This window comes from Maylandia zebra, linkage group LG15, assembly GCF_041146795.1.
Source record: "Maylandia zebra isolate NMK-2024a linkage group LG15, Mzebra_GT3a, whole genome shotgun sequence".
Classification (NCBI taxonomy): domain Eukaryota; kingdom Metazoa; phylum Chordata; class Actinopteri; order Cichliformes; family Cichlidae; genus Maylandia; species Maylandia zebra.
In genome coordinates, this window is record NC_135181.1 from 41,555,218 (window position 1) to 41,579,094 (window position 23,877).

General features: G+C 44.0%; 1 protein-coding gene across 12 annotated transcripts in view; it reads right to left on the reverse strand.

Annotated features, from left to right (window-relative positions):
• szt2 (SZT2 subunit of KICSTOR complex) overlaps positions 1–23,877 on the reverse strand; it is a 116,358-nt gene that overhangs the window by 62,936 nt on the left and 29,545 nt on the right. For all 12 annotated transcript variants that reach the window (XM_076874491.1, XM_076874489.1, XM_076874487.1 and 9 more), the window contains 16 exons: positions 23,718–23,853; positions 22,337–22,517; positions 21,944–22,129; positions 21,478–21,711; positions 21,014–21,251; positions 20,590–20,664; positions 20,269–20,407; positions 19,306–19,441; positions 18,934–19,054; positions 18,612–18,764; positions 17,942–18,044; positions 16,354–16,468; positions 14,571–14,658; positions 4,623–4,741; positions 4,235–4,399; positions 1,153–1,237 (listed from right to left, as the gene is read on the reverse strand). In XM_076874491.1, the coding sequence (XP_076730606.1) occupies positions 1,153–1,237; positions 4,235–4,399; positions 4,623–4,741; positions 14,571–14,658; positions 16,354–16,468; positions 17,942–18,044; positions 18,612–18,764; positions 18,934–19,054; positions 19,306–19,441; positions 20,269–20,407; positions 20,590–20,664; positions 21,014–21,251; positions 21,478–21,711; positions 21,944–22,129; positions 22,337–22,517; positions 23,718–23,853 (2,274 nt within the window). The remainder of the gene's footprint in view (positions 1–1,152; positions 1,238–4,234; positions 4,400–4,622; positions 4,742–14,570; positions 14,659–16,353; positions 16,469–17,941; positions 18,045–18,611; positions 18,765–18,933; positions 19,055–19,305; positions 19,442–20,268; positions 20,408–20,589; positions 20,665–21,013; positions 21,252–21,477; positions 21,712–21,943; positions 22,130–22,336; positions 22,518–23,717; positions 23,854–23,877) is intronic.

Here is a 23,877-nt window from a genome sequence, read left to right on the forward strand (position 1 = left end):
CACAGTAAACAAGGAGAACTTGTCAGTGCTGTAAAGCAGTTTATGAAAATGGATCCGTGTTTAAAGAGGCCATTTTCTGCTTCCTCTCACATATATGTGGTCACGGCAGTGGATGCCCACTTAAGGCCTAAGGTTTCGAATAATGAGGACAGAGGACTGAAAGGTCACCCTGTGAGCCGAAGCTCAGGCTTCACATTGTTTTCAACACTTTTTAGTTTCATACTGCTTTTTCTACTCTGAGCGTCCACAAGTGCAAACATGCAACGTGCAGGCATCTGAGGTAGGAAGCTGTGTACACGCCCACCTGCAGTTCAAAGCTTCTTGTTTTGAGGGACAGCCAATCAGAAGAAAAGGTGGCCTGCACCTTCAGTTAGACACAAAACCTTTTTTACTTCAGTGGACGAAACCAACTCTAACCTTAGTGTCACAGGTTCCACCAAACCCCGTACGAGGACAGAGACGTGTCACGTAATGCCAAAGGTGACGCACTGCACTGAAGATCTGCTTAAAAACTGAGAAACGTATCAGCCCACAGCTGGGTTCAGCTTTCAGCTGGGAGAAGCTACGTGTCTGAACACTAATGGGGCCATAATGTTGTCTGATCAGAGAATAAAGGTTTTTAAACCTTATTTTGAGGCAAAGCTGCAACATTTCTTGTCTCTGTGACAAATGAAACTGAGTCTATGCTTCTCCTCTTTTTTGTTCAGGCGCTCAGTCTCACATCACCTGACATCCTTTTGGTGTTGCCGAGATGGCTGCCAGGTACTGAGACTTAGTCCTGGCTACCAGGAATGAACATCAGCAGTGCTCAGTAAGTATACAGACTCCAGGTACTTACAGGTTTCCAGCAGGTGCAACCAGCACCACAGCAGCAATAACCTACATGTAGACTCCTGCATCACTATCAGAGAGACAGGCTGTGGCAAACAGCCTCAATAAGAGACACCGCCGGCTCTGGTCATGTGTCAAAGCTGGATTTTCCTGAACACAGTAGTGCAGCCCACCTGGATAAGGTTAGGCTATCGGTATTCACAGGTGACAGGTTTGAGGTTACTGTGCTGTTGACTGTCTTTGTAGGATTACCTTTCCCTCAAACACAGAGTAACTGAGGCCTGGTGGCACTGACATGCTGGGCTGGGAGAATGTGATTACCTTTGCCTCCCGTCCCCTGGCCTCCGGGCTTATTGTAGAGGTAGATATCACCGTCAGCCGTGTCACTGCTCAAATGAAAGTAGTGCTGCAGACAGAACAGGAGAGCAAATCAGTCCCTGGAAGCTCAAACCACACAAGTCAGCATTTATTTCATACACCACAATGAGACTTGTCAAAATGATTTTAGTGTCTGCCTCAGTTGTGCAGAGCCTCCCATATCTAGGATTTATTCATTTTTAATCCCGATCACTTTAAACAGTGCTGTTTGTAGTGCACTCGCATGTCGGCCTGTCATCTATCAATGCAGGCAGGCCTTCCTCAGTTTGCAGGGAGCACGGACCTATTTTTTACAAGTCAACAAATCTTTCAAAGTATTCGGAGGACACAAAAAAGTCTGTTTACTCAGGTGTTTAATCAAGCAGCAGTAGTTTCTTGGATTATGTTAAACTGTCAGAAACGATCTCATGGTGAGTGATTAGAGAGCTGCTGAATGAGTAACCACACAATCTGCTGACTTTTCTCTTTTCTTAAGAACAAAACAAATCCTGTAAATTAAACACACAGTGTGGAGATAAGACCTGAACAGGTACACACTACAGGAAGCTGGGTTACACCGATCAGATGCTCAGGTAACCAGTAACAGTGCCTGCTTCTTATTCTTACTGGGAGGCAGCTGGTGTCCTGCAGTGGACCAGTGGACACTTGTTTATCGCTCGTGTATCTTTATGTGTTGTGAGCCTGTTTAGCTGCTTCCTTGGACACGTGTCTCTTATGAAATACATTTTTGATCTCAGTGAGATTTACCAGTAAAATAAAGGCTAATCTATTCAAACAGAACGATCTTAGTAGACATGCTAGGACATATTTACATTACCCTTTTATTTATTTTATCAAAGCGGGTTTCTTTCACTAGAATGTCTGGTGGTCCCTTTCTATTCTTCATGTCTGTGGTTCACGTCACAGCCTCCTCGAGGCCCACAGGGATAAACTGCAGAGCTTTTCAGGCAACTTCCAGAATTTCAAACCTGACTTTAGTCTACATACGTAGAAAACAGGAAATACTTTGTATCAACAGGTAACTTCACATCTGAGCAGACAAGTATCACATGTGGAGTTCCCCAAGGTTCCATCTTGGGACCCCTTCTGTTTAACATCTACATGCTCCCACTGGCACAGATTATAAAGAACAACAAAATAAACTATCACAGCTATGCAGATGACACACAAATATATATCACAATGTCACCAGGAGACCGAGGCCCTGTACAGGCTCTTGGTAAATGCATTGAGGAAATCAATGACTGGTTGTGCCACAATTTTCTCCAGCTAAACAAAAACAAAACTGAGGTAACAGTCTTTGGCGCCAAAGAAAAACGATTACAGGTCACCAGAGAACTTCAATCTATACATCTAAAAACCACAAACCAGGCGAGAAATTTGGGTGTAGTGATGGATGCAGACCTAAACTTCAAGAATATATCAAGGATAAAAGATCTGATGTCTCAACAGGACCTGGAAAAACTAGTCCATGCATTCATCTTTAGTAGGCTTGATTACTGTAACAGCATCTTTACAGGTCTACCTAAAAAATCAGTCAGACAACTACAGCTCATTCAGAACTCTGCTGCTCGAGTCCTCACTAAGACCAAAAAAGTGGACCACATCAGTCCAGCTCTGAGGTCTTTACACTGGCTGCCTGTCCGTCAGAGGATAGACTTTAAAGTTCTGATGCTGGCCTATAAAGCTCTGAATGGTTTAGGACCAAAATACATCAATGACCTCCTGACCCAGTATGAACCATCCAGATCCCTCAGGTCATCTGGATCCGGTCTTTTATCAGTTCCCAGAGTCAGAACCAGACACGGAGAAGCTGCATTCAGCTTTTATGCTCCTTATATCTGGAACAAACTCCCAGAAAGCCTCAGATCAGCTGAAACACTCAGTTTATTTAAATCCAGGTTGAAGACTCACCTGTTCTCAGCTGCATTTGAATAAAGCACCAAATCCACACTTTTAAGCTTAAATTTCAAAACTTACATTTAACTACTGATTTTATCTACTGTTCTGATTTTATCTGTTTTGATTTTATATACTGTTGTTTGTTTGTTTGTTAATTAGTTAGTTAGTTTATTTGCTTGTTTTATTCAATTTTAAATCATGCTTTTTATTTGTTCTTGTTTCTAATGTCTCTGTAAAGCACTTTGAATCACCTTGTTGTTGAATTGTGCTGTACAAATAAACTTGCCTTGCCTTGCCTTTAGTTCCTGACAGTTTCTTCAAGTTTTCTGTGTTGCCTCCAAATTCCTGTGAACTGTCTTTAACCTGCACATCCACAGCAATGTGTTGGGGTCCCTTTTAATTATCTGAGAACTAACACTGTTTGCTGTGGGAGGTAACTGGACTAATGGCCCATACAAGAGCATTCAAGTAGTTTATTCATCTGTAACTTGATACCAAATATTAACATAATAATCTATTTTACACACAGTCTATAATTATTAGTAAAGAAAACACTGTAATAAGTCCCAATGTTCAATAAGCCTAAAGAACCAATAAACAGAGATACAAACAAGCAGACCGAGTGAACGATAAAGTAACAACAAGCTTTCTGATCCGACTGCTTTTTTCACGCCATCAGACTTTATTGTAACAATGTCACAGTGTTGCCTGAACTCAGCCTTTCATTTGGGGTGTAAACAGTTATTGAAAGTGACAGAACTGCCAAGAGCCAGAACTACAAAGACGATCACTTGCACAGCCGACACTTTGACGTGTCAGAGGACTCGCGTTTTAATGAAGGCTCAACTCCACTTAAAGGGTGTTCTGTTTTTGTGCATACTGGTGCACCGTCACAGCTCACATAGAAATGTAATGACAGGCAGCCATCATTAAAGGTCTTTTGTAATTACTCTCCACCACAGGCTGGCGTTTTATCACAGAGTGTCACTGTGGTTGGAAACCTTTGGAAACAAACGAGATTTCTTTCTGCTCACCTGACTAACACCATGCTGATTCCAGGTATTATTAAAGATTTATAGACTAATATTAAAGTGAACGCATGAGGGGAAATGTTAGGTTGTACCTTGAAGTGATGTGCTGTGTTCATGTCCGTGTACTTGGGCACGTGCAGGAAGATGAGGAGGTTCTGTTTGAGGTAGTGAGCCACAGCGGACAGCCAGGGCAGACAGTACTGGGGGAGGCTGAAGGTCATCACCTCAGTGGCTGGAGATCCTGACGGCTGGATGAACTGACCAGACAACATTTGGTGAAGGCTTTTATCTGAAGCAATTTTCAGTAGTCTGAGTGCAAACAAGTGCTTTCTGCATTCCCCAGGGTGGATACAACCCAGACGCAGGACAGAGTTTACTCATTTCACTGTACAAGTCGCTGCACACAGAACTACAGAAGAACACCACACACACAGAAACACAAAAGCAACGTTCCCCTAAAAAGTGAAAATCATAATGTACCTCCACATCAGCTGGCGTCAGCTTGCAGTTCCTGACAAGCATGACAGTGATGATGTCCAAGGTGGTTTCATCCAGGCGCTTACGCAGCACCTTCACCAGCTCGTCTGTGATCTCTGGACCTGAACAAACGGTGATAAAAGAGCCCTGTGTCACCCTCACCTCTTCTGCCAGTGCATTAGAAACGGGACAGAAAGTTAGCGATTAAAGTCTTCAGAGGATCGAGTGCATGAGGCAAACTGCTCCCCTGTGACAAAGTCAAATAATCCAAAGGTTCTGCCTACAAAGGGACCGTCCAAGTGGTTTAAGACTGTCCTTGTTTGTGAAGTTCAGAAACTTTCAAGCTGTGCGAGATGTTTAGAAAGTCTCCAGCTATGTGATATTGATCTCTAATAACATGCCAACGTCACGTCTATAGCCCGATGTTTTTGTGTTCACCATCCTGTGATGGAAGCACATGACTGCACCACCCTGCAGACACTGGTTCTGCCACAGGATGGTTGTCTCACTAATATTGTATGAACCTAGAAACCCAGTATAAAGTAAGGATACAGCACCTTGCTTGGATCTGGCTGTATAGAAACAAATGAGAAAAGAAAGAAGAAATCGAAAACAAGGGGAAAAAATATCAGTCTTTGCTTAAAGATGCTAAGATGGGCCCGTTGCTGATGTGAGTGAGACGCCTTGGATCGATGGGGAGTGGACTGCCTGTGGTGCCAAGGGCAAAACCAAAGTATGGGGAAGCAGCTTTCACATATAATGCAGCATAAAAAACATGATAGTTTCAGGAACGTCTCGAAAACGAATTTTCAAATCCAGACGGAAACATTTTTATTCTTGTTTGCTTCTGCTGAGCATTTCAAGGGAACCTCGTCTTTGTTTCTCAAAGACATATTTATACTTTCCAAGGTGAATGTTGATATTGAACATGGCCTTGGTTTCAAATAACAAGGTCAGGTTATCCACAATCAATCCCTGTGGTTGCTCTAAACACAGAGGCATTTTTTCTACTTCCGGCTCTGTATGATGTCACAGAGAGGGGACATTCCTAATATGGTCATCTCTGGCGCACAGCTTAAACATACGTTAACCTCAATATTGGAAACTATTACCATGATACTACTGTGGCACTCTATATAAGAAAAAACATGTAAAGGAGTAATGTTGGGTCTGCTTTAATAAAGCAGCTCTTCTGCTGACAAAAGAAAACTAATCACACAAACACATGGAGGAGACTTTAATACAGCCATCCAGTGATACTGCAGAATAAAGATCATTTCAGACTATGATGAGTGGAAGAAGCAGAGGAGGATTTTAATGAGTTATGCTTTGAGAAACCATGAAGTGAGGCCAGCGTGTCTGCCTGAGACAGATTCCCAGTGCAACAGCCCCATCAACATGTCCGCAGGAGGAACAGCACCGGGCAGCAGAAACTCTTCACACCCAAACGTCTCGACTTTCTATTTTTAACATGAGTTAGCTGAAGGAAGACGTGTTTAAAGCACACACACACACTTAGTGGGATTATTCACAGTGTGATGAAACTAAGGTGCACACAGTAGTTGGGTTTGTGTTGTGTGCAGGGCTGAAAAACATTTCTCTCTAAATTGAGTCCAATTTGGGAGTCACACCCCTCGACTACAAAACCCTTGTTCCCCAAAAGATGTGTAAACAAGGTAGGTGACAACTGCCTTCTCTGTCAGCGCCCCAAGTCACACTCAGTGAGAGAAGAGGAGCAGTGAAGGGTGTTAGCAAAACTGTCTGCAGGTTTCCACCCCTCACCACTGTGTGTGCAGCGGAGCAGCATCAGCCACCGGCTTGTTGCACTGAGGGGCGCCACACAGTGCAACAAGCCTTCATTTATGTTTCCTGGTAAATGGACCTGAGCACTCAAAGCCCTTCATAATGCTACGCAGCACTAAAAAGCCTCCTCAGAAACTGAGAACTGCTTTGTGCAAAATCTGCGCCTGACAATGGTCACAGATAACAGCGCATTACATCTTAGGCTGCAGGAAACATGAACATCTATAAAAAACATTTGACCCAACTATCCTTAAGAAATCAAAGTTCATATGTGGAAATGTTGCCACATGTATGTCACAGCCCATTATTAACACCAGGATAACCTAACTAACTGCTGCAGGTTAAGTTGTTGCTGCATTGCTGCCATTAATTGAAACAATGCATCAATGCAGTCACCATGTTTTTCAGTAGCTTACTAATGCATGGACATCTACGGAGTTTGAGGGCTCTACACCACTCAAAACACTAGAAGCTGCCCTCCAGCAGACATGCCATTCACAAGATTGGCAGAACCCTCAAAGTCACTAAGATCTGAACACCAATGGCATCAATTTGAAGCTCCTACGTTGCCTCGTTCCCAGTTATTCACAAACTTAGATGTTCATGCTGCTGACCCCCCCCCCACCCCCACCCCCCACAGTGGGGTGACAACAATATCCCATCAGCTGAGGTACGGAAGAGGATTAGGGCCACTGGAAACAATAATAATCTGAGATTAAAGTCAGAATTCTGACTTCAGGAAAAGGAGAAAAAAAAAAAGACGTGCCCACTTTTTTTTTCCAGTGGCCCTAATCCTCTTCCGTACTGAGGGGTAAAAATATGAATTTTCAAGTTATATTTATGACCAATGTTCCCACTAAGCTGCGCACGTGCGCAATTGTGCACTGCTGGCTCGGTCTCTGCGCACAGAAAATCTGCATTGCGCACAAAAAAAACAAACAAAAAAAACAAATCTAACCTGAATTGAAATTAAAATGAAAACTTTAACGATTCAGTTTTGCAGTGTGAGTCAGTGACTGGCTGCTCCCGTATGGGATCAGAACGATGCCACCTTATCCCAAAGTCCAGCCAATGATGCGATTCACATTCGTATATACGCAGCTAATCAACGTGGCTGACAGGCTGTGACAGCGTCCTTATGTGCCGGTGTTTTAGCAAAGCGGCTGATGTGGAGTGAAGCCACGTTAATGACAACGTGTCCAACCATTGGAGATGTGAGCAGGACAGACGAACAACTGACGGACAAAGTGTGGACTTTATACCAGTTTTTAAATTGTGTTGATCGGCCACGTAAAACCAGAGTTATGATAAAATATCTGCAATGTTTGTTTTTCTTCCTGAATACTGTCGTTGTTTATATTTACTGCAGGAGAAACGGTAAAAACGGCGTTTTATAAGGAAAACGCTCGAAAGCCTGTGAGCAAAGACAAAAACACCCCCAGCCTTTCCTATTGGTGGAAAAATTACCATGTGGACCAATCAAAAAACGATATGGCAACATGACCTTTAGTTGTTTAGGGAGGGGGAAGTTTTAGGAGTGACGGCGTGTTTGAGATGTGAGAGATTTGTGACGTTTAGCACAAATCTTGTGTAGTCAGTGTGTAGTCAGTGTGTAGTCAGTGTGTAGTGAGAGTGTAGTGAGAGTGTAGTCAGTGTGTAGTCAGTGTGTAGTGAGAGTGTAGTCAGTGTGTAGTCAGTGTGTAGTCAGTGTGTAGTGAGAGTGTAGTGAGAGTGTAGTTAGTGTGTAGTCAGTGTGTAGTCAGTGTGTAGTGAGAGTGTAGTCAGTGTGTAGTCAGTGTGTAGTGAGAGTGTAGTCAGTGTGTAGTCAGTGTGTAGTCAGTGTGTAGTGAGAGTGTAGTTAGTGTGTAGTGAGAGTGTAGTCAGTGTGTAGTGAGAGTGTAGTCAGTGTGTAGTCAGTGTGTAGTGAGAGTGTAGTCAGTGTGTAGTGAGAGTGTAGTCAGTGTGTAGTCAGCGTGTAGTGAGAGTGTAGTCAGTGTGTAGTCAGTGTGTAGTCAGTGTGTAGTGAGAGTGTAGTCAGTGTGTAGTGAGAGTGTAGTTAGTGTGTAGTGAGAGTGTAGTCAGTGTGTAGTGAGAGTGTAGTTAGTGTGTAGTGAGAGTGTAGTCAGTGTGTAGTCAGTGTGTAGTCAGTGTGTAGTGAGAGTGTAGTGAGAGTGTAGTTAGTGTGTAGTCAGTGTGTAGTCAGTGTGTAGTGAGAGTGTAGTCAGTGTGTAGTCAGTGTGTAGTGAGAGTGTAGTTAGTGTGTAGTCAGTGTGTAGTCAGTGTGTAGTGAGAGTGTAGTTAGTGTGTAGTGAGAGTGTAGTCAGTGTGTAGTGAGAGTGTAGTCAGTGTGTAGTCAGCGTGTAGTGAGAGTGTAGTCAGTGTGTAGTCAGTGTGTAGTCAGTGTGTAGTGAGAGTGTAGTTAGTGTGTAGTGAGAGTGTAGTCAGTGTGTAGTGAGAGTGTAGTCAGTGTGTAGTCAGTGTGTAGTGAGAGTGTAGTCAGTGTGTAGTTAGTGTGTAGTCAGTGTGTAGTCAGTGTGTAGTGAGAGTGTAGTTAGTGTGTAGTCAGTGTGTAGTGAGAGTGTAGTTAGTGTGTAGTCAGTGTGTAGTCAGCGTGTAGTGAGAGTGTAGTCAGTGTGTAGTCAGTGTGTAGTCAGTGTGTAGTGAGAGTGTAGTCAGTGTGTAGTGAGAGTGTAGTTAGTGTGTAGTGAGAGTGTAGTTAGTGTGTAGTGAGAGTGTAGTCAGTGTGTAGTCAGTGTGTAGTGAGAGTGTAGTCAGTGTGTAGTGAGAGTGTAGTGAGCGTGTAGTCAGTGTGTAGTGAGAGTGTAGTCAGTGTGTAGTGAGAGTGTAGTCAGTGTGTAGTTAGTGTGTAGTGAGCGTGTAGTCAGTGTGTAGTGAGAGTGTAGTCAGTGTGTAGTGAGAGTGTAGTCAGTGTGTAGTGAGAGTGTAGTCAGCGTGTAGTCAGTGTGTAGTGAGAGTGTAGTCAGTGTGTAGTGAGAGTGTAGTCAGTGTGTAGTGAGAGTGTAGTCAGCGTGTAGTCAGTGTGTAGTGAGAGTGTAGTCAGTGTGTAGTGAGAGTGTAGTCAGCGTGTAGTGAGAGTGTAGTCAGCGTGTAGTCAGTGTGTAGTGAGAGTGTAGTCAGTGTGTAGTCAGCGTGTAGTGAGTGTAGTCAGCGTGTAGTCAGCGTGTAGTCAGCGTGTAGTGAGAGTGTAGTCAGTGTGTAGTCAGTGTGTAGTGAGAGTGTAGTCAGTGTGTAGTCAGTGTGTAGTGAGAGTGTAGTCAGTGTGTAGTGAGAGTGTAGTCAGTGTGTAGTGAGAGTGTAGTCAGCGTGTAGTCAGTGTGTAGTGAGAGTGTAGTCAGTGTGTAGTGAGAGTGTAGTCAGCGTGTAGTGAGAGTGTAGTCAGCGTGTAGTCAGTGTGTAGTGAGAGTGTAGTCAGTGTGTAGTCAGCGTGTAGTGAGTGTAGTCAGCGTGTAGTCAGCGTGTAGTCAGCGTGTAGTGAGAGTGTAGTCAGTGTGTAGTCAGTGTGTAGTGAGAGTGTAGTCAGTGTGTAGTCAGTGTGTAGTGAGAGTGTAGTCAGTGTGTAGTGAGAGTGTAGTCAGCGTGTAGTCAGTGTGTAGTGAGAGTGTAGTCAGTGTGTAGTGAGAGTGTAGTCAGTGTGTAGTGAGAGTGTAGTCAGCGTGTAGTCAGTGTGTAGTGAGAGTGTAGTCAGTGTGTAGTCAGCGTGTAGTCAGCGTGTAGTCAGCGTGTAGTCAGCGTGTAGTGAGAGTGTAGTCAGTGTGTAGTCAGCGTGTAGTGAGAGTGTAGTCAGTGTGTAGTCAGCGTGTAGTGAGAGTGTAGTCAGTGTGTAGTGAGAGTGTAGTCAGTGTGTAGTCAGCGTGTAGTGAGTGTAGTCAGCGTGTAGTCAGCGTGTAGTCAGCGTGTAGTTAGAGTGTAGTCAGTGTGTAGTGAGTGTAGTCAGTGTGTAGTGAGTGTAGTCAGTGTGTAGTGAGAGTGTAGTGAGCGTGTAGTCAGTGTGTAGTGAGAGTGTAGTCAGTGTGTAGTCAGTGTGTAGTCAGTGTGTAGTCAGTGTGTAGTGAGAGTGTAGTGAGAGTGTAGTGAGAGTGTAGTTAGTGTGTAGTCAGTGTGTAGTCAGTGTGTAGTGAGAGTGTAGTCAGTGTGTAGTCAGTGTGTAGTGAGAGTGTAGTTAGTGTGTAGTCAGTGTGTAGTCAGTGTGTAGTGAGAGTGTAGTTAGTGTGTAGTGAGAGTGTAGTCAGTGTGTAGTGAGAGTGTAGTCAGTGTGTAGTCAGCGTGTAGTGAGAGTGTAGTCAGTGTGTAGTCAGTGTGTAGTCAGTGTGTAGTGAGAGTGTAGTTAGTGTGTAGTGAGAGTGTAGTCAGTGTGTAGTCAGTGTGTAGTGAGAGTGTAGTCAGTGTGTAGTTAGTGTGTAGTGAGAGTGTAGTCAGTGTGTAGTGAGAGTGTAGTTAGTGTGTAGTCAGTGTGTAGTCAGTGTGTAGTGAGAGTGTAGTTAGTGTGTAGTCAGTGTGTAGTCAGCGTGTAGTGAGAGTGTAGTCAGTGTGTAGTCAGTGTGTAGTCAGTGTGTAGTGAGAGTGTAGTCAGTGTGTAGTGAGAGTGTAGTGAGAGTGTAGTCAGTGTGTAGTCAGTGTGTAGTCAGTGTGTAGTGAGAGTGTAGTCAGTGTGTAGTGAGAGTGTAGTTAGTGTGTAGTGAGAGTGTAGTCAGTGTGTAGTGAGAGTGTAGTCAGTGTGTAGTGAGAGTGTAGTTAGTGTGTAGTGAGAGTGTAGTCAGTGTGTAGTCAGTGTGTAGTGAGAGTGTAGTCAGTGTGTAGTGAGAGTGTAGTCAGCGTGTAGTGAGAGTGTAGTCAGTGTGTAGTCAGTGTGTAGTCAGTGTGTAGTGAGAGTGTAGTCAGTGTGTAGTGAGAGTGTAGTTAGTGTGTAGTGAGAGTGTAGTCAGTGTGTAGTGAGAGTGTAGTGAGCGTGTAGTCAGTGTGTAGTGAGAGTGTAGTCAGTGTGTAGTGAGAGTGTAGTCAGTGTGTAGTGAGAGTGTAGTGAGCGTGTAGTCAGTGTGTAGTGAGAGTGTAGTCAGTGTGTAGTGAGAGTGTAGTCAGTGTGTAGTCAGTGTGTAGTGAGAGTGTAGTCAGTGTGTAGTGAGAGTGTAGTGAGCGTGTAGTCAGTGTGTAGTGAGAGTGTAGTCAGTGTGTAGTGAGAGTGTAGTCAGTGTGTAGTTAGTGTGTAGTGAGCGTGTAGTCAGTGTGTAGTGAGAGTGTAGTCAGTGTGTAGTGAGAGTGTAGTCAGTGTGTAGTGAGAGTGTAGTCAGCGTGTAGTCAGTGTGTAGTGAGAGTGTAGTCAGTGTGTAGTGAGAGTGTAGTCAGTGTGTAGTGAGAGTGTAGTCAGCGTGTAGTCAGTGTGTAGTGAGAGTGTAGTCAGTGTGTAGTGAGAGTGTAGTCAGTGTGTAGTCAGCGTGTAGTGAGTGTAGTCAGCGTGTAGTCAGCGTGTAGTCAGCGTGTAGTGAGAGTGTAGTCAGTGTGTAGTCAGTGTGTAGTGAGAGTGTAGTCAGTGTGTAGTCAGCGTGTAGTGAGTGTAGTCAGCGTGTAGTCAGCGTGTAGTCAGCGTGTAGTTAGCGTGTAGTTAGAGTGTAGTCAGTGTGTAGTGAGTGTAGTCAGTGTGTAGTGAGAGTGTAGTGAGCGTGTAGTCAGTGTGTAGTGAGAGTGTAGTCAGTGTGTAGTCAGTGTGTAGTGAGTGTAGTCAGTGTGTAGTGAGTGTGTAGTCAGTGTGTAGTGAGTGTAGTCAGTGTGTAGTCAGCGTGTAGTCAGTGTGTAGTCAGCGTGTAGTCAGCGTGTAGTCAGCGTGTAGTTAGCGTGTAGTGAGTGTGTAGTGAGTGTAGTCAGCGTGTAGTCAGCGTGTAGTGAGAGTGTAGTCAGTGTGTAGTCAGCGTGTAGTGAGTGTAGTCAGCGTGTAGTCAGCGTGTAGTCAGCGTGTAGTCAGCGTGTAGTCAGCGTGTAGTCAGCGTGTAGTTAGCGTGTAGTTAGCGTGTAGTTAGTGTGTAGTCAGTGTGTAGTTAGTGTGTAGTCAGTGTGTAGTTAGTGTGTAGTGTAGTCAGTAGTGTTGTGTGTGTCAGAACAATGAGGCGCCTGCTGAGTGTTACAGGTGTTACAGCAGTGACACATCTGCTGCTGTCAGGCCTGCAGGTATCAGGCTGATGTTCTCCTTCATCTCATAGTGGACAGAAATTATTTTTGGAGCGGCACAAATAATCTGTGTGGCATCAGATTTGATGCAGAACAGCTGATTGTTCTGTAAATAGTTTGAAATGTTTGTTTAAAAAAGCCTTGGCTGCATTTTTAGGTAAACAGCTGCAAAAACACTTGTTTGCATAACTCAGTTACTTTTTTGAAGAAGTAACTATATAATTAACTGCCCAACATTGGTCATTATTTACTGTATTTTACAGACAGAGTTACAGACTCTCTAACAGACCACAGACTCACAATACAAGTCAGAGCTTTATAAATATATAAGAAGTTAAAGTTATTTTTCCTTCCAATAGTGTTAACATGCTGCACAGGTCATCAACAAGATCTTCTTTAAATTTCATTGTAAGTGGGCTGAAGCAGTTAATTAAAAGTAGTCTAACATAAACGCTGTAATTTGATTATTTTAATAACCATGTAACTTGGATGCTGGCGTGACCACAGTGCTCACGTCTGCTGTTGCTCACAGTGGTCCAAGTGTCGGCTCAGGGAGTTTGTGTGTTCGCTCAGACACGTGAAACATTAGAGGGAACATTGTTTATGACACAGGGTATGTGGTGTACCCTTATGTTATCTTATGTTTACAACATAGTTGCATAAAATATATATATTTAGAAATACCATTACAAATGCATCCTTACGTTCTGCTTAAAGATGAGGTTCGAGCTGAACCCACATGACAAAGAGTCCTTTGGGCCTTTTGGCAAGATACTAAACCCCAAATTGCTCCTGATGCAACCGTCAGAGTGTGATGGGTGTGTGCACGCATCAGGTAAAAAGCACCTAAAGTGGACAAAATAAAGCACCGAGTGTTTGTGTGTGTGTGTCTTGTTGTAAGGAAGTGCTTTCAGTTCTCAGCAAAGACGAAAAGTATAGAAAAGAGAAAATAGAAATACCGTCCGTTTACCATTTCACGAGTCTGGATGCAGCATCTGTGTCTATAGTGTGAGAAGCAGCGATCTGCAGGTCAGGCTTTAAGTCACCAATTTGTAATTTAATTGGTGTAAAAGCTGAATTGGCTTTGACATCAGCTGCTTTGATTCTGTGGTTTGCTTTTCCCCTCATACTTTTCAAGTAATGGTTATTTAAATATTGTCCCACTAAAACCAGTGCAGGAGTTGTGTTCACCATCAGGAGGTGATTGTGTTTCAGTGCTTTAGTCTTTAAGACAAACATGAAGATGAGCAGATTAAGCTGCTGCCTTTTAATGACATTATTCTACAGGAGGTGATATTGTGCTGGGCTTGCTTCTTCACAAATATTACAATGAAATGTTTGACAATGAACCACAAAGGCTGCAGCAAAGGACCCTATTACTACTGCAGGCAGCCTTTGAACCATATGCATTCTCCATCACATGGATGATTTCTGCTTTTTTTATGCATTAAAAACCTTCGGTGAAAACTACTTTAGATTTGCATCGAGCATATTCTCTGTCCGGTGGACATCTGATCATTTTAGACCAATCTAGCACATGAGCGCTTTTATTTCTCACCTGGAAAATATGAAAATCTCAGCTACTCATAGTGACATCACTCCCAAATTGGCTTCATTATCGTGGCCAAATCAGAAAATCAAAGAAAAACAGAATTTGTTTGGCTTGCTAGCGAGGTAGAGCAATTTGTACATTACGATCAATACAGCACAATACTTTTCCTTACTATAAAACAGCACATTAGTGGATAGAGCCTGTGATGTGAAGAACTGTACAGATTAAAAGTTTCACAGTTTTACTGATGTTTACGTTCATTGCCGCCTTTTTACTTTATTAACTCGTGTTGGTGGAGCTGCTCCAACTTTCTGAGCTGAGAGGGCGTTTCCGCCTGGGAAAATAATTCTGACTTCATTTGGAACGCACTATTACAACTTGGAAATGATTCTCAAGCCCTGATGTTTCCCAGTTCTCACCTGCACTTCCCACTCCATGCACCAGCAGCAGGATGTGCTTATCTACTTGTCCAACTGGCCGAGAGCCCTCCAAAGAAGACCTGGAGCCCTGAAAGACACATCAAAGATTTGGCAACAGTACTCTGATTTCAAACCTCAATGCAGATTACACCGGTATCCTTTAATTTGTGTGTGACAGAGCATCTCTGTGGGAGGTATATGTACATGGACTTGGCATCAAATGTGCTCATGCCTCCTGCCAATGTACCAAAACCCTCCCCCGTGCTTAATCTGGTAAACAGTGTGCATGTTCATATTATGATAGACATCTGTTTGCTCTCTCTGCTTGTGCTGACAAATATTCAGTCCTTCATACTTCGCTTCACGTTGTCCTTTCTGCCCGTTCCATGGGCACAGGATCCTCTGGAAATATGCTGAGAGGAAGATGAGATTTACTTCTGCTGCTTAATGTAAGTGCTTTCCAAAACTGTCCATCAGCCGTTCCGTGAGTGAATCTGAGGGAACGCAGCTGAAAGCGTCTTGCTTTCCTGCCTTATCGACTGCACCCAGTGACTGACAGGCTCGGGTATAATCTCCCTTTCAGAACATCAGATAAGGTGCACAGAACCACCGGACCTGGAATTACAGTCACTGAACTAAAACTTGCCTGAATTCTCTGACCTTTGACTACAGGAAACTTCCAGAAGACTTAAAATCCCTGTTTTATTAATCCAATTAAGCAGCAAACCTTCATGTGCACACTGTGGTTTATTATCGGGAGGAAGTCCTTGAAGCATTTCACAGAAGAGTGGGAAATTAAAGGAAGATACTGGTCTCCACCAGAGCTACCCTTCAGCCTCCCAGTAGATACAACTATGGTATCAATTTCAAAAGCCTATCTCACCTTCTTCTCAACTGCATTTTGATGAAACTCGAACCCTGACCACTGAGATTCAAACTCATCCGAGATTTTCAGTAGATGCACCTATGGTCCAGCTTTAGTGGTCTGACAAGTGAAACTTTTACTCTAAGAGCAGATCTTAGTCCGAGAGTAGACTTAATCCATGTCTGGGAAACTAAGCCTGTGGCCCTCAGAGAGAACAAATTCCAGCGAGATCATCTTAATGGCATAATTGCTGTTTTAACATAAGTCCACCAACCAACAGAAACACATGATAAAATGACACGTTGATAAGATTAAAGGAATAGTGCTGCAGATAAACTGTGAAAAAAGGGGTTCAAATCAAGCTGAACAGTCTCATACGTTTGATCCGTCCCAGCCTGGCACATACTCTGCCTCTCTCCTTCTGCAGCTCAGGTTCATGCCTGTGGGCAGGTTTGGCACACCTGTGCTTTACCACCTCATCACCCTGCAGTATTTAAGGACCAGCTCATACACCGACTCTGCCAGAACGTTACAGTCGTCAAAGCAATTTAGGCTCAAATTATGCTCCCAGTCAATTATCGGAGATTTTCCTTGTTCAGTAAATTTCCCCCCGTGTGGCCGCCAGCAAACTGTCAGCCTCATTTCTGGATCCTTGCCTCTCTTGATACTTACCTGTCTGCCCACTCTCCACCCATGCCTGCACCTCTCAAACCGACTAAGACTCTGAACAAAAACCTTATCGTCATCTTTGAGTTTTATATACACAAAAACTCTAAATGTTTCAGAATGTAGACGTTTGTGTGGAACCTGCATCTAACTTTGCCTATCCTGGCTTACATCATCACACAGTCCCCACATCTCACAGTGAAATGATCTGTTACTGGTTGCAGTCAGTGGTGAACAGACTTGGTCACTTACTACAGAGTCCTCGGACATCGAAGGCTCTTGACTCCTGGCGAGCCCGATGCAGCGAGGCACGTGGAGGTTCCCGTCCATGTCGGAGTACTTCCCTGTTAGTGATGTTTCACAGAGTCTGGAAAGAGCACGAGGAGGTAAGTTGATGTTTTTCTGGATGAGCTGGTAATAATCATGTATTTAAGAAGAGAGAACCATCTCTGCCCGCACCATTACGACAAATGTCACACAATTTGTTGCTGCTTCTCAGGCTATTCTATCTGAAACTCACTCTCAGTGATGTTAAAGAAATGCTGCATATCTGAAACACATTAGAGGTAAATTACAATACTTACTTTCTGCTTTGCCTGTGCAGAGAAACGTCGATGTGCTGCCACTTTGAGTGTAGATAGACTGCTCTAATCACTCACGCTCCAATCAATACGTACGCTTGAATCCTCATCACAAATTCATGTCGGAGCAAAGATGCTGCTGAGGTGTAACATTACATACGTCTCGCCGCTGTTTTTATCGTCACTACATCACCTCAATAATCTATATAAATACACACATTCACACACAGACTGATTTACATGAAACTCCGTATTCTGTTGTTTGTTTCCTGTTTTATTCTCAAACAAGGGATTTTAGCGCTTTTCCTGCAGAACAACACACAATGAAACAGCTGATACGATCATCAGCTGATCACCTGTGTGCAGCAGCAGCACATGCTTCGTGCTTTCCCTCTGCACCACATCCAGAGACGTCCTGAATAACAACTGAAATGGAACCATCGTGACCGTCTCAGCTATTTCTCCAGTGACAAACCCTTCAAACCAAAGACCGTCTGCTGCAGGTGCGTTCTAAGGAGAGCGATTGCTGAGGATGTGCGACTTAAATAAACAAAGAAACTAAATAGAAAAGATTCGATGCTAATGTTGGGATGACACACTGCTGGTTTGTAAAGAACAATGACTGCATGCCTGTCAGGCCGATTTATAACATTTGACGACGGTTCTTATGCAAATAAAATATTTTCTTTTCCAAATACATCAAAAACCCACATTTCAATGCCGTGGACTCCACCTTATGAATCAAACAAACACGCACACAAAGTGTTGTGTTCAACTCCAGCAAACCTTTAGTTAAACACAACACAGTAAGTTAACTGACTGTGTTTCACTGTGAAGTGAACGGGAACTGCGTCAGCAAGCATGAGAGGAAACGCTGGCTCCAGCCTCAGAGTGAACACTGCGATTTGGAAGCTCCTCCATCTGGCACAAACATCACAAAATTGTTTCCTTGCGATGTCCTGTTTGACAGCAGTTCAATTACCAGGAAGTCGGATTTCTCCTCCACCACACTGCTGTTGTAAGAACATCTGTGGGTGGATTTTTGCTTCCAGCAAACGAGATGGAAAAAGTCAAGGAGAGCCGTGTCACAACAATCTTCACAAAGCTCTCGCAATATAGAGGAAAGTTTATACTGGGAACTTATACTGGGAAGTTTATACTGGGAGCTTTCTTTAAGCATCGGGGGCGAAATGCTGAAAAATACTTTGGGGACAAAACTGGACCCACTGGAGAAGAAAAGAAGTAACAGAGAGTCAAACCTGAGGTAGAAGACTGATTTAGTGGAACGCTCCTGGTAGACAAACATGTTCTTCCTGTTGACCACGCAGAAGGCATTCAACACAGAGCGCAGGGCCTGGATCGCTGCGACAGGAAGACAGAAACATCCACGTTTACAGAACAAATCCACTGATTTAGGAACATCATCTTCGCTGGATTGAAACAGAGAAAGATTCTAATAAGCACATAATTGATGTAAATATGAGAACTGCACATCAAGTACACACTCAGTACAACCAGTCCCAACTGCAGCCCACTGCAACAACCAGCGTCCAACAGGACGTTACAGCAGTCGCTGCTGTGACTCGAGTCACTGCTCAGTCACAAGCACTTATTTCTTCAGCTCTCTGTATCAAAGATTAGTCCAGGCCTCAGTATCATACTGGAATTGAAAAAGTTGGATCATAACCTGAGCGAAAATATGGCAGTGAGCCATGAAAAAGAGTCCACATGTTCCCAGTTAAAGCTAATTAAAACGCATGGACTCATAGCTACGGGTGCACATTTAATAACAGAATTACAAATCCTGTTTTTGCTTTGGAGCCATTTAAATCCTACACAGCGACTCCTCGGAGTAAGAAGAGATTTATCATACACTGAACTGAAATGACTGCACGCGTTTAAAGCCGAGCACCCGGACGTTCCTCTCACCTCTGGCCACTCCCATGTTGGGTCCCATCTTGAGGCGGGGGTGAATGTGGATGATTGTGCGCCAAACCACATCGCAGGCAAAGTGCCCTGGGATAAACTGCATGGTAGCAGCCAGATAATCTCTGGCCTGGTAGCTCTCCTCTGTGCTGTAGTCTGTGGTTAGAGAAATACCAATATTTACAACTTTATTTGCAGAGGACTAACTGCAGAGTGCAACATGACAGAAGACTGCAAATGTCTTATAGGCTCTGAAACCCTTTGTGAGGAATCCCAGCGTTAATATAAAACACTGTAAAACTACCTGCAGCTTGTTCTCACTCACCATCAGCGGTGTTGAGCCTCTGCCTGCAGTGAGGCTCACTCTTCCAGATGTCTTCCTCACTCTCAGCCACCAGCAGCTTGTTACACAGATGGCTGTCGTGCAGGTCCTGGAGCAGCATACGCTACAAAAGCACAGAGTGTGCAAACACCGAGCAGTAGACTGAAAATGCAAGTTTCAATCCTCTTAAATGTCTGAAAATGATCCAGCAATTAACCTCCTAGGACCTGCGTCCACATATGTGGACGTCACATTTTGGGTTATTTAGACTAAAATACTCAATTTTGCTCTACAAGGGCCTGATGTCCACTTACGAGGACATTATGCTGCTACAAACAATGAAAGAGACGCAGCTTGGGGTGCTGAGGTAACTACCTGATTCACAACTCTGCACATTTCTCCAATCTTCCTGACCACCATTTGATGCAGCTGTAAGCATTCAGGCAACTCCTGCTCTTCCTCCTTCTTCTCCAGCTCCTCGGTGCCGACCTCTTTTCCCTCACTGAAGCATCTGTAACGACACAACACACCCAAAGGATGAACAGCCGTGATCAAAGTTATGAAAGTAAGCTCAGACTTGTTTTTAGTGCCTCTAGTGTCAGAAAGGAAAAACGTTTGACTAAAAGAAAAATGAAAAATAAGAAAGAGTCAAAGGAAAACAACATTTGTATTTGATAGACTTTCCCTCATAAAGATAACATCTGGCGACCTCCTGAGAATCTGGCGTTTCTGACAAAACATAGTTATATTTAAAAGTCAGGATTTAATGAATAATATCGCTTTATTCAAGCTACTCACCTCCCACTTCCACCTGCACTTTCAACTGGACCACGGCCAATCAGAGAGGTCCCGCCCCTGACTATCTCTGATTGGTTCAGTCCACGATAGGGACAAAATGTGTGTCTGTTGTTGACCACAGGGAAGGTTGCAGATTTTTTTTTTTGCTACCTGAACAGTTGGTCGCACAGGTGCAACCAAATATTTTTTTTTAGTCGCACCACTGAAAAATTTGCTCGCATTTGCAACCAAATTGGTGGCACTCTAGAGCCCTGGTTGTGACGTTCCCCAGAGGCCTGGTAATGAACTCATCATGTGATTCAGGTGTGCTGACCCGGGGTGAGATCTAAAACCTGCAGGACACCGGCCCTCGAGGCCTGGAGTCCGACACCCTGCTTTAAACGGTTCTGATTTTTCATGTCTATAAAAATAAAAACGGGTCCTTAAACAGGGGCTTCTTTGAAAACTTGTTACAGTTGCTTCAATTAAAACCTGTATAGTTGTTTTTAGGTCACTTGTTACTAAATGAATGAAAAATGGGAATCACTAAATGACTCTGACCTGGAGTGGGAGTACACCGTCACTCTGTCCTGGTGGATCTTAACAATGAGCCAGAAGTCTGGCATAAGCCGGGCCTGGCACTCCTGTTCATCCAGGGTGGAGCTCTCACACTCAGAGTCGCTGCTGCCACCATCATAACCTGTCAACACAGCATTACGTCTGTATTTAACATGTTTCCACCATTCTTCTGAAGACGCATTGACATGAACCGTCTATAACATAAGAATTAAGACTCTGTAAAGCAGACACTTTGAACCTTTCAGGTGTTTCTATGACTCTCCCCCACAGGGAGCCTCTCACTCAGCTTTGTGCAGCACTTACCCTGCATGTCTGAGTCCAGGCTGCCTTGGCTGGAGACGACACTCTGGACTCGACTCGGCCTGAGTTTGCCGCCACCTGAGGAGAGAAAACAAGAAGTGATAGAGGAGCGCGTCTCTGTTCTACGCAGGTTAAACTACAGAGCTGAAACCCGAACGGTGCACCACGCTGAAAGAATCGGTTACTGTTACAATATCTTCACATTTTACTTTTACACGGACTTTATTTTTTTAATACTTGTATTTATTAAGATTTATTATGCATTATATTTATCTTTTTATATGAAGTTTCTTTTTTTACTGACCAACTTCTGGAATGAATAAAGTACAAATGTAAGGTGTGTCATCATCACTGGACATGATGATGACACACGTGCAACAAAACAGTGAAACAAGCAAACCTAAACAGGTATGAATGTGAAACTCACTGTGAGAGGCCGACTGCACGGACTCAGCCAGGCTGACACTCGAGGGTGTCTTTGGGGGTGAGCTGGCCTCTGTGCAGCTCTCTGCCTGCAGCTGGGGGGTACTGGGCTGACCTCTGTCCCCAACCATGCTAACAGAGTCATCTGCTTCAGGCTTCAAGGCTGCAACTGATTCACCAGCGTCCGGAGTCGTGTCACTGAGAGCATCAGCAGCAACACTGACTGGCTTCCTGTCCTCACTCTGCACAGAGTTCAAGTAAAAGTTAGAGTCATTCTGTCTGATAAACTCCTGCAGATAAACTCTACCAACTATACGTCTTAAAATTTAACCTGATTTATTTCCGATCATGGATTTATGCTGATGTCAATAACAACATAAAAACAAACTGAATGCACAGCTGGACAGATGAAGGCTGATCTGATGTATTTTCCCTCCTCTGCACATCACAGTCACTGATGTATCTAACCTCACTGTCGGCCTGAGCTTCTGCTTCGCTCTCGAGCGTCGTGGTCTCCGCCTGAGCTGCAGCACTGCAGGATATGGTGGCGGCAGCAGGCTGTTGTGGGGGGGATGCAGTGCTCTCAGACAGCCTCTCGGTCTCTCGGATCCTCTGAGGGTGCAGTCTGCTCAGAGACATATAGTAGAAGCCGGCCTGTTCTCCATTTAACACATAGCCAGAGAAAGACATCCTACGAAACTCCTGCAAGATAAACAAACGTTGTACTTTATATTCATACGTCCATCTATACAGAAGTAACAAACCTCTGTGCATGCCTGTGAATCAGCCTGTAGGCACATATGCAAGAACAAAATTAAAGATTCATTAATGAACTCCTATCATGTTCTCATACAAATATGTGCAGACATGTTTTTGTAGAACATTCCTGGAGAAACTTTGTGTCTCAAGTTTAAATCCTGTTTGTTCTTCTTGCCTCTTTGAATTTTTCCAGCGACTGTTCAGGCCCAAAGACAAACTGAAGCGGGACTTCCTCACAGTGACAGTGCAGTCGACCGCTGGAGCGTAAAACGTGCTCCGCCACTTTCTGCAGCGTGGCCGGGCCGATGACCCGAGAGTGACGCAGAGCAGAGACGATCTCATCCTCCAGCAGCCAGCGGATCTGAATCACACGAGAGAAACCAGGATAAGAGCAGCACTGCTAGTGTGTGTGTGTGTGTGTGTGTGTGCAGGAACAGCAGGAAGCACAGATATCTGTTCAGTGAATCTTTCACAAAGACTATTAGAAATGCTCTTGTGAAGTGTACGAACGCTGCACGCTTCAGTAATGTGGAAAAGCTGCCCACCTGTCACGTGTGGGAGGACTCACCTCGTCCATTGTGGCCAGGATTGCCAACTTGTGGGGAAGTGGGAGTTTGGATAAGGGGTCACCAGAGATGCCGTTGACACCTCCTCCCCTCAGACTGTCCAGCACGGCCATCAGCTCCTCGTCAGAGCGATAGGAGGAGGGCTGCCCTGGTGAACGATTCATGCTGCTCTCTGAGGTGTACCTACACACGGAGACAGCTGACGTGAACATCATGGAGTCCACACTCAGACTGACTCAAAGACACAGTGCGTGCATGGGTCTCCTGCCAACAGCTTCACTCTGGTGCTGCTGCTAATCATCACTTCCAATCCCGTCAATTTAATCTAAAATAAGCAATAACTACTGAACATGAAGACAAAAATTACAATTGATTATTTTAGGTTTACACGATGATAGAAACAATAATAACTTGGTAGCAGGAAATTAGCAGTCTTTGAATGAAAAATGACTGAAATAAGATATTTTCTGTGGATAAAATAATCAATTAATTCAACTTAAAAAAATGAAATAAATAAAAGGAAACAGCACGTGTTTAATTGTAGTAAAATGAATGGAGTGATATTTCAGATGTGCTGGTGTAGTCATCAGTGAAATACCGACACAGCCACAACTGTTGCTTTGCTTTTCTAAGGCTTGTTGGAGTCCATCTACCAACTGTCTGTGAGATCCAGACTGATGCTGCAGTGTTTTCTTAGATGTGCATTATGGATGATTATATACAGGCAGATAGAGGTCCAGGGTCCTGAGTGGGGTGTGTCTAAAATGAAGCTCCGCCTCCATCTCACAGAGCTGTTTTTTACTTTCAAAGCTTGTGATTTGCTAAAATGCTCTCATTGAGTTTCATCTGCCTGACATTTATTCATCTCTTCATCTGGCTGCGACTATCACAGGTTGAGAGGCGGTGTACACCTTGGACAGGTCACCAGCAGAGCTAACGAGCACTAGGACTGGGTAACATAAACGCTGACAAACTGTGGTCCAGTTTGTCGTGTTTCTCTTTCAAAGGTGTTCCTGGTTCATCTGTGCTGGAGCCACTTTAATTCAGAGAGCAGTGCAGAAAGATCCTTTGTTCTCTGAAAGGGTCTGTTTTTGGTTCATGTTCAGCTTTCCTTTCATTCTGTTTGCTTTTTGTGGTCAAATCCAGGAAAGTGAGTAACGTCCTGCCCAAAGAGGCATCAATAACTCTTTAAAGGCCATTTGAGAAATTCACTGCAGAATAAGCAACGTCACCAGTTTCTGTCTTTATTTCTGCTCTGTGTCACCGCTTTTAAAAAGTGTGATTTCATTAAAATCCTACCAACGCTCCTACAAAGGATCTTTACTGCAATCGATCAGGATGTAAAATTGAGATAAAAAAACAAATTTGGATTTTGCACACGACCTGTTATGATGGAAGTCCGCCATGGCTTCGATCTCCAGAGGCAGCGTCAGAACAAAAATATCCAGCGTGACCGAGAGTTCGTTCAGATCTACAGACTGCACCGCCTCAGCATTCTCCAGGCAGGAAATGACCTCACCTGCAAACACAACTGTGAAGTAAG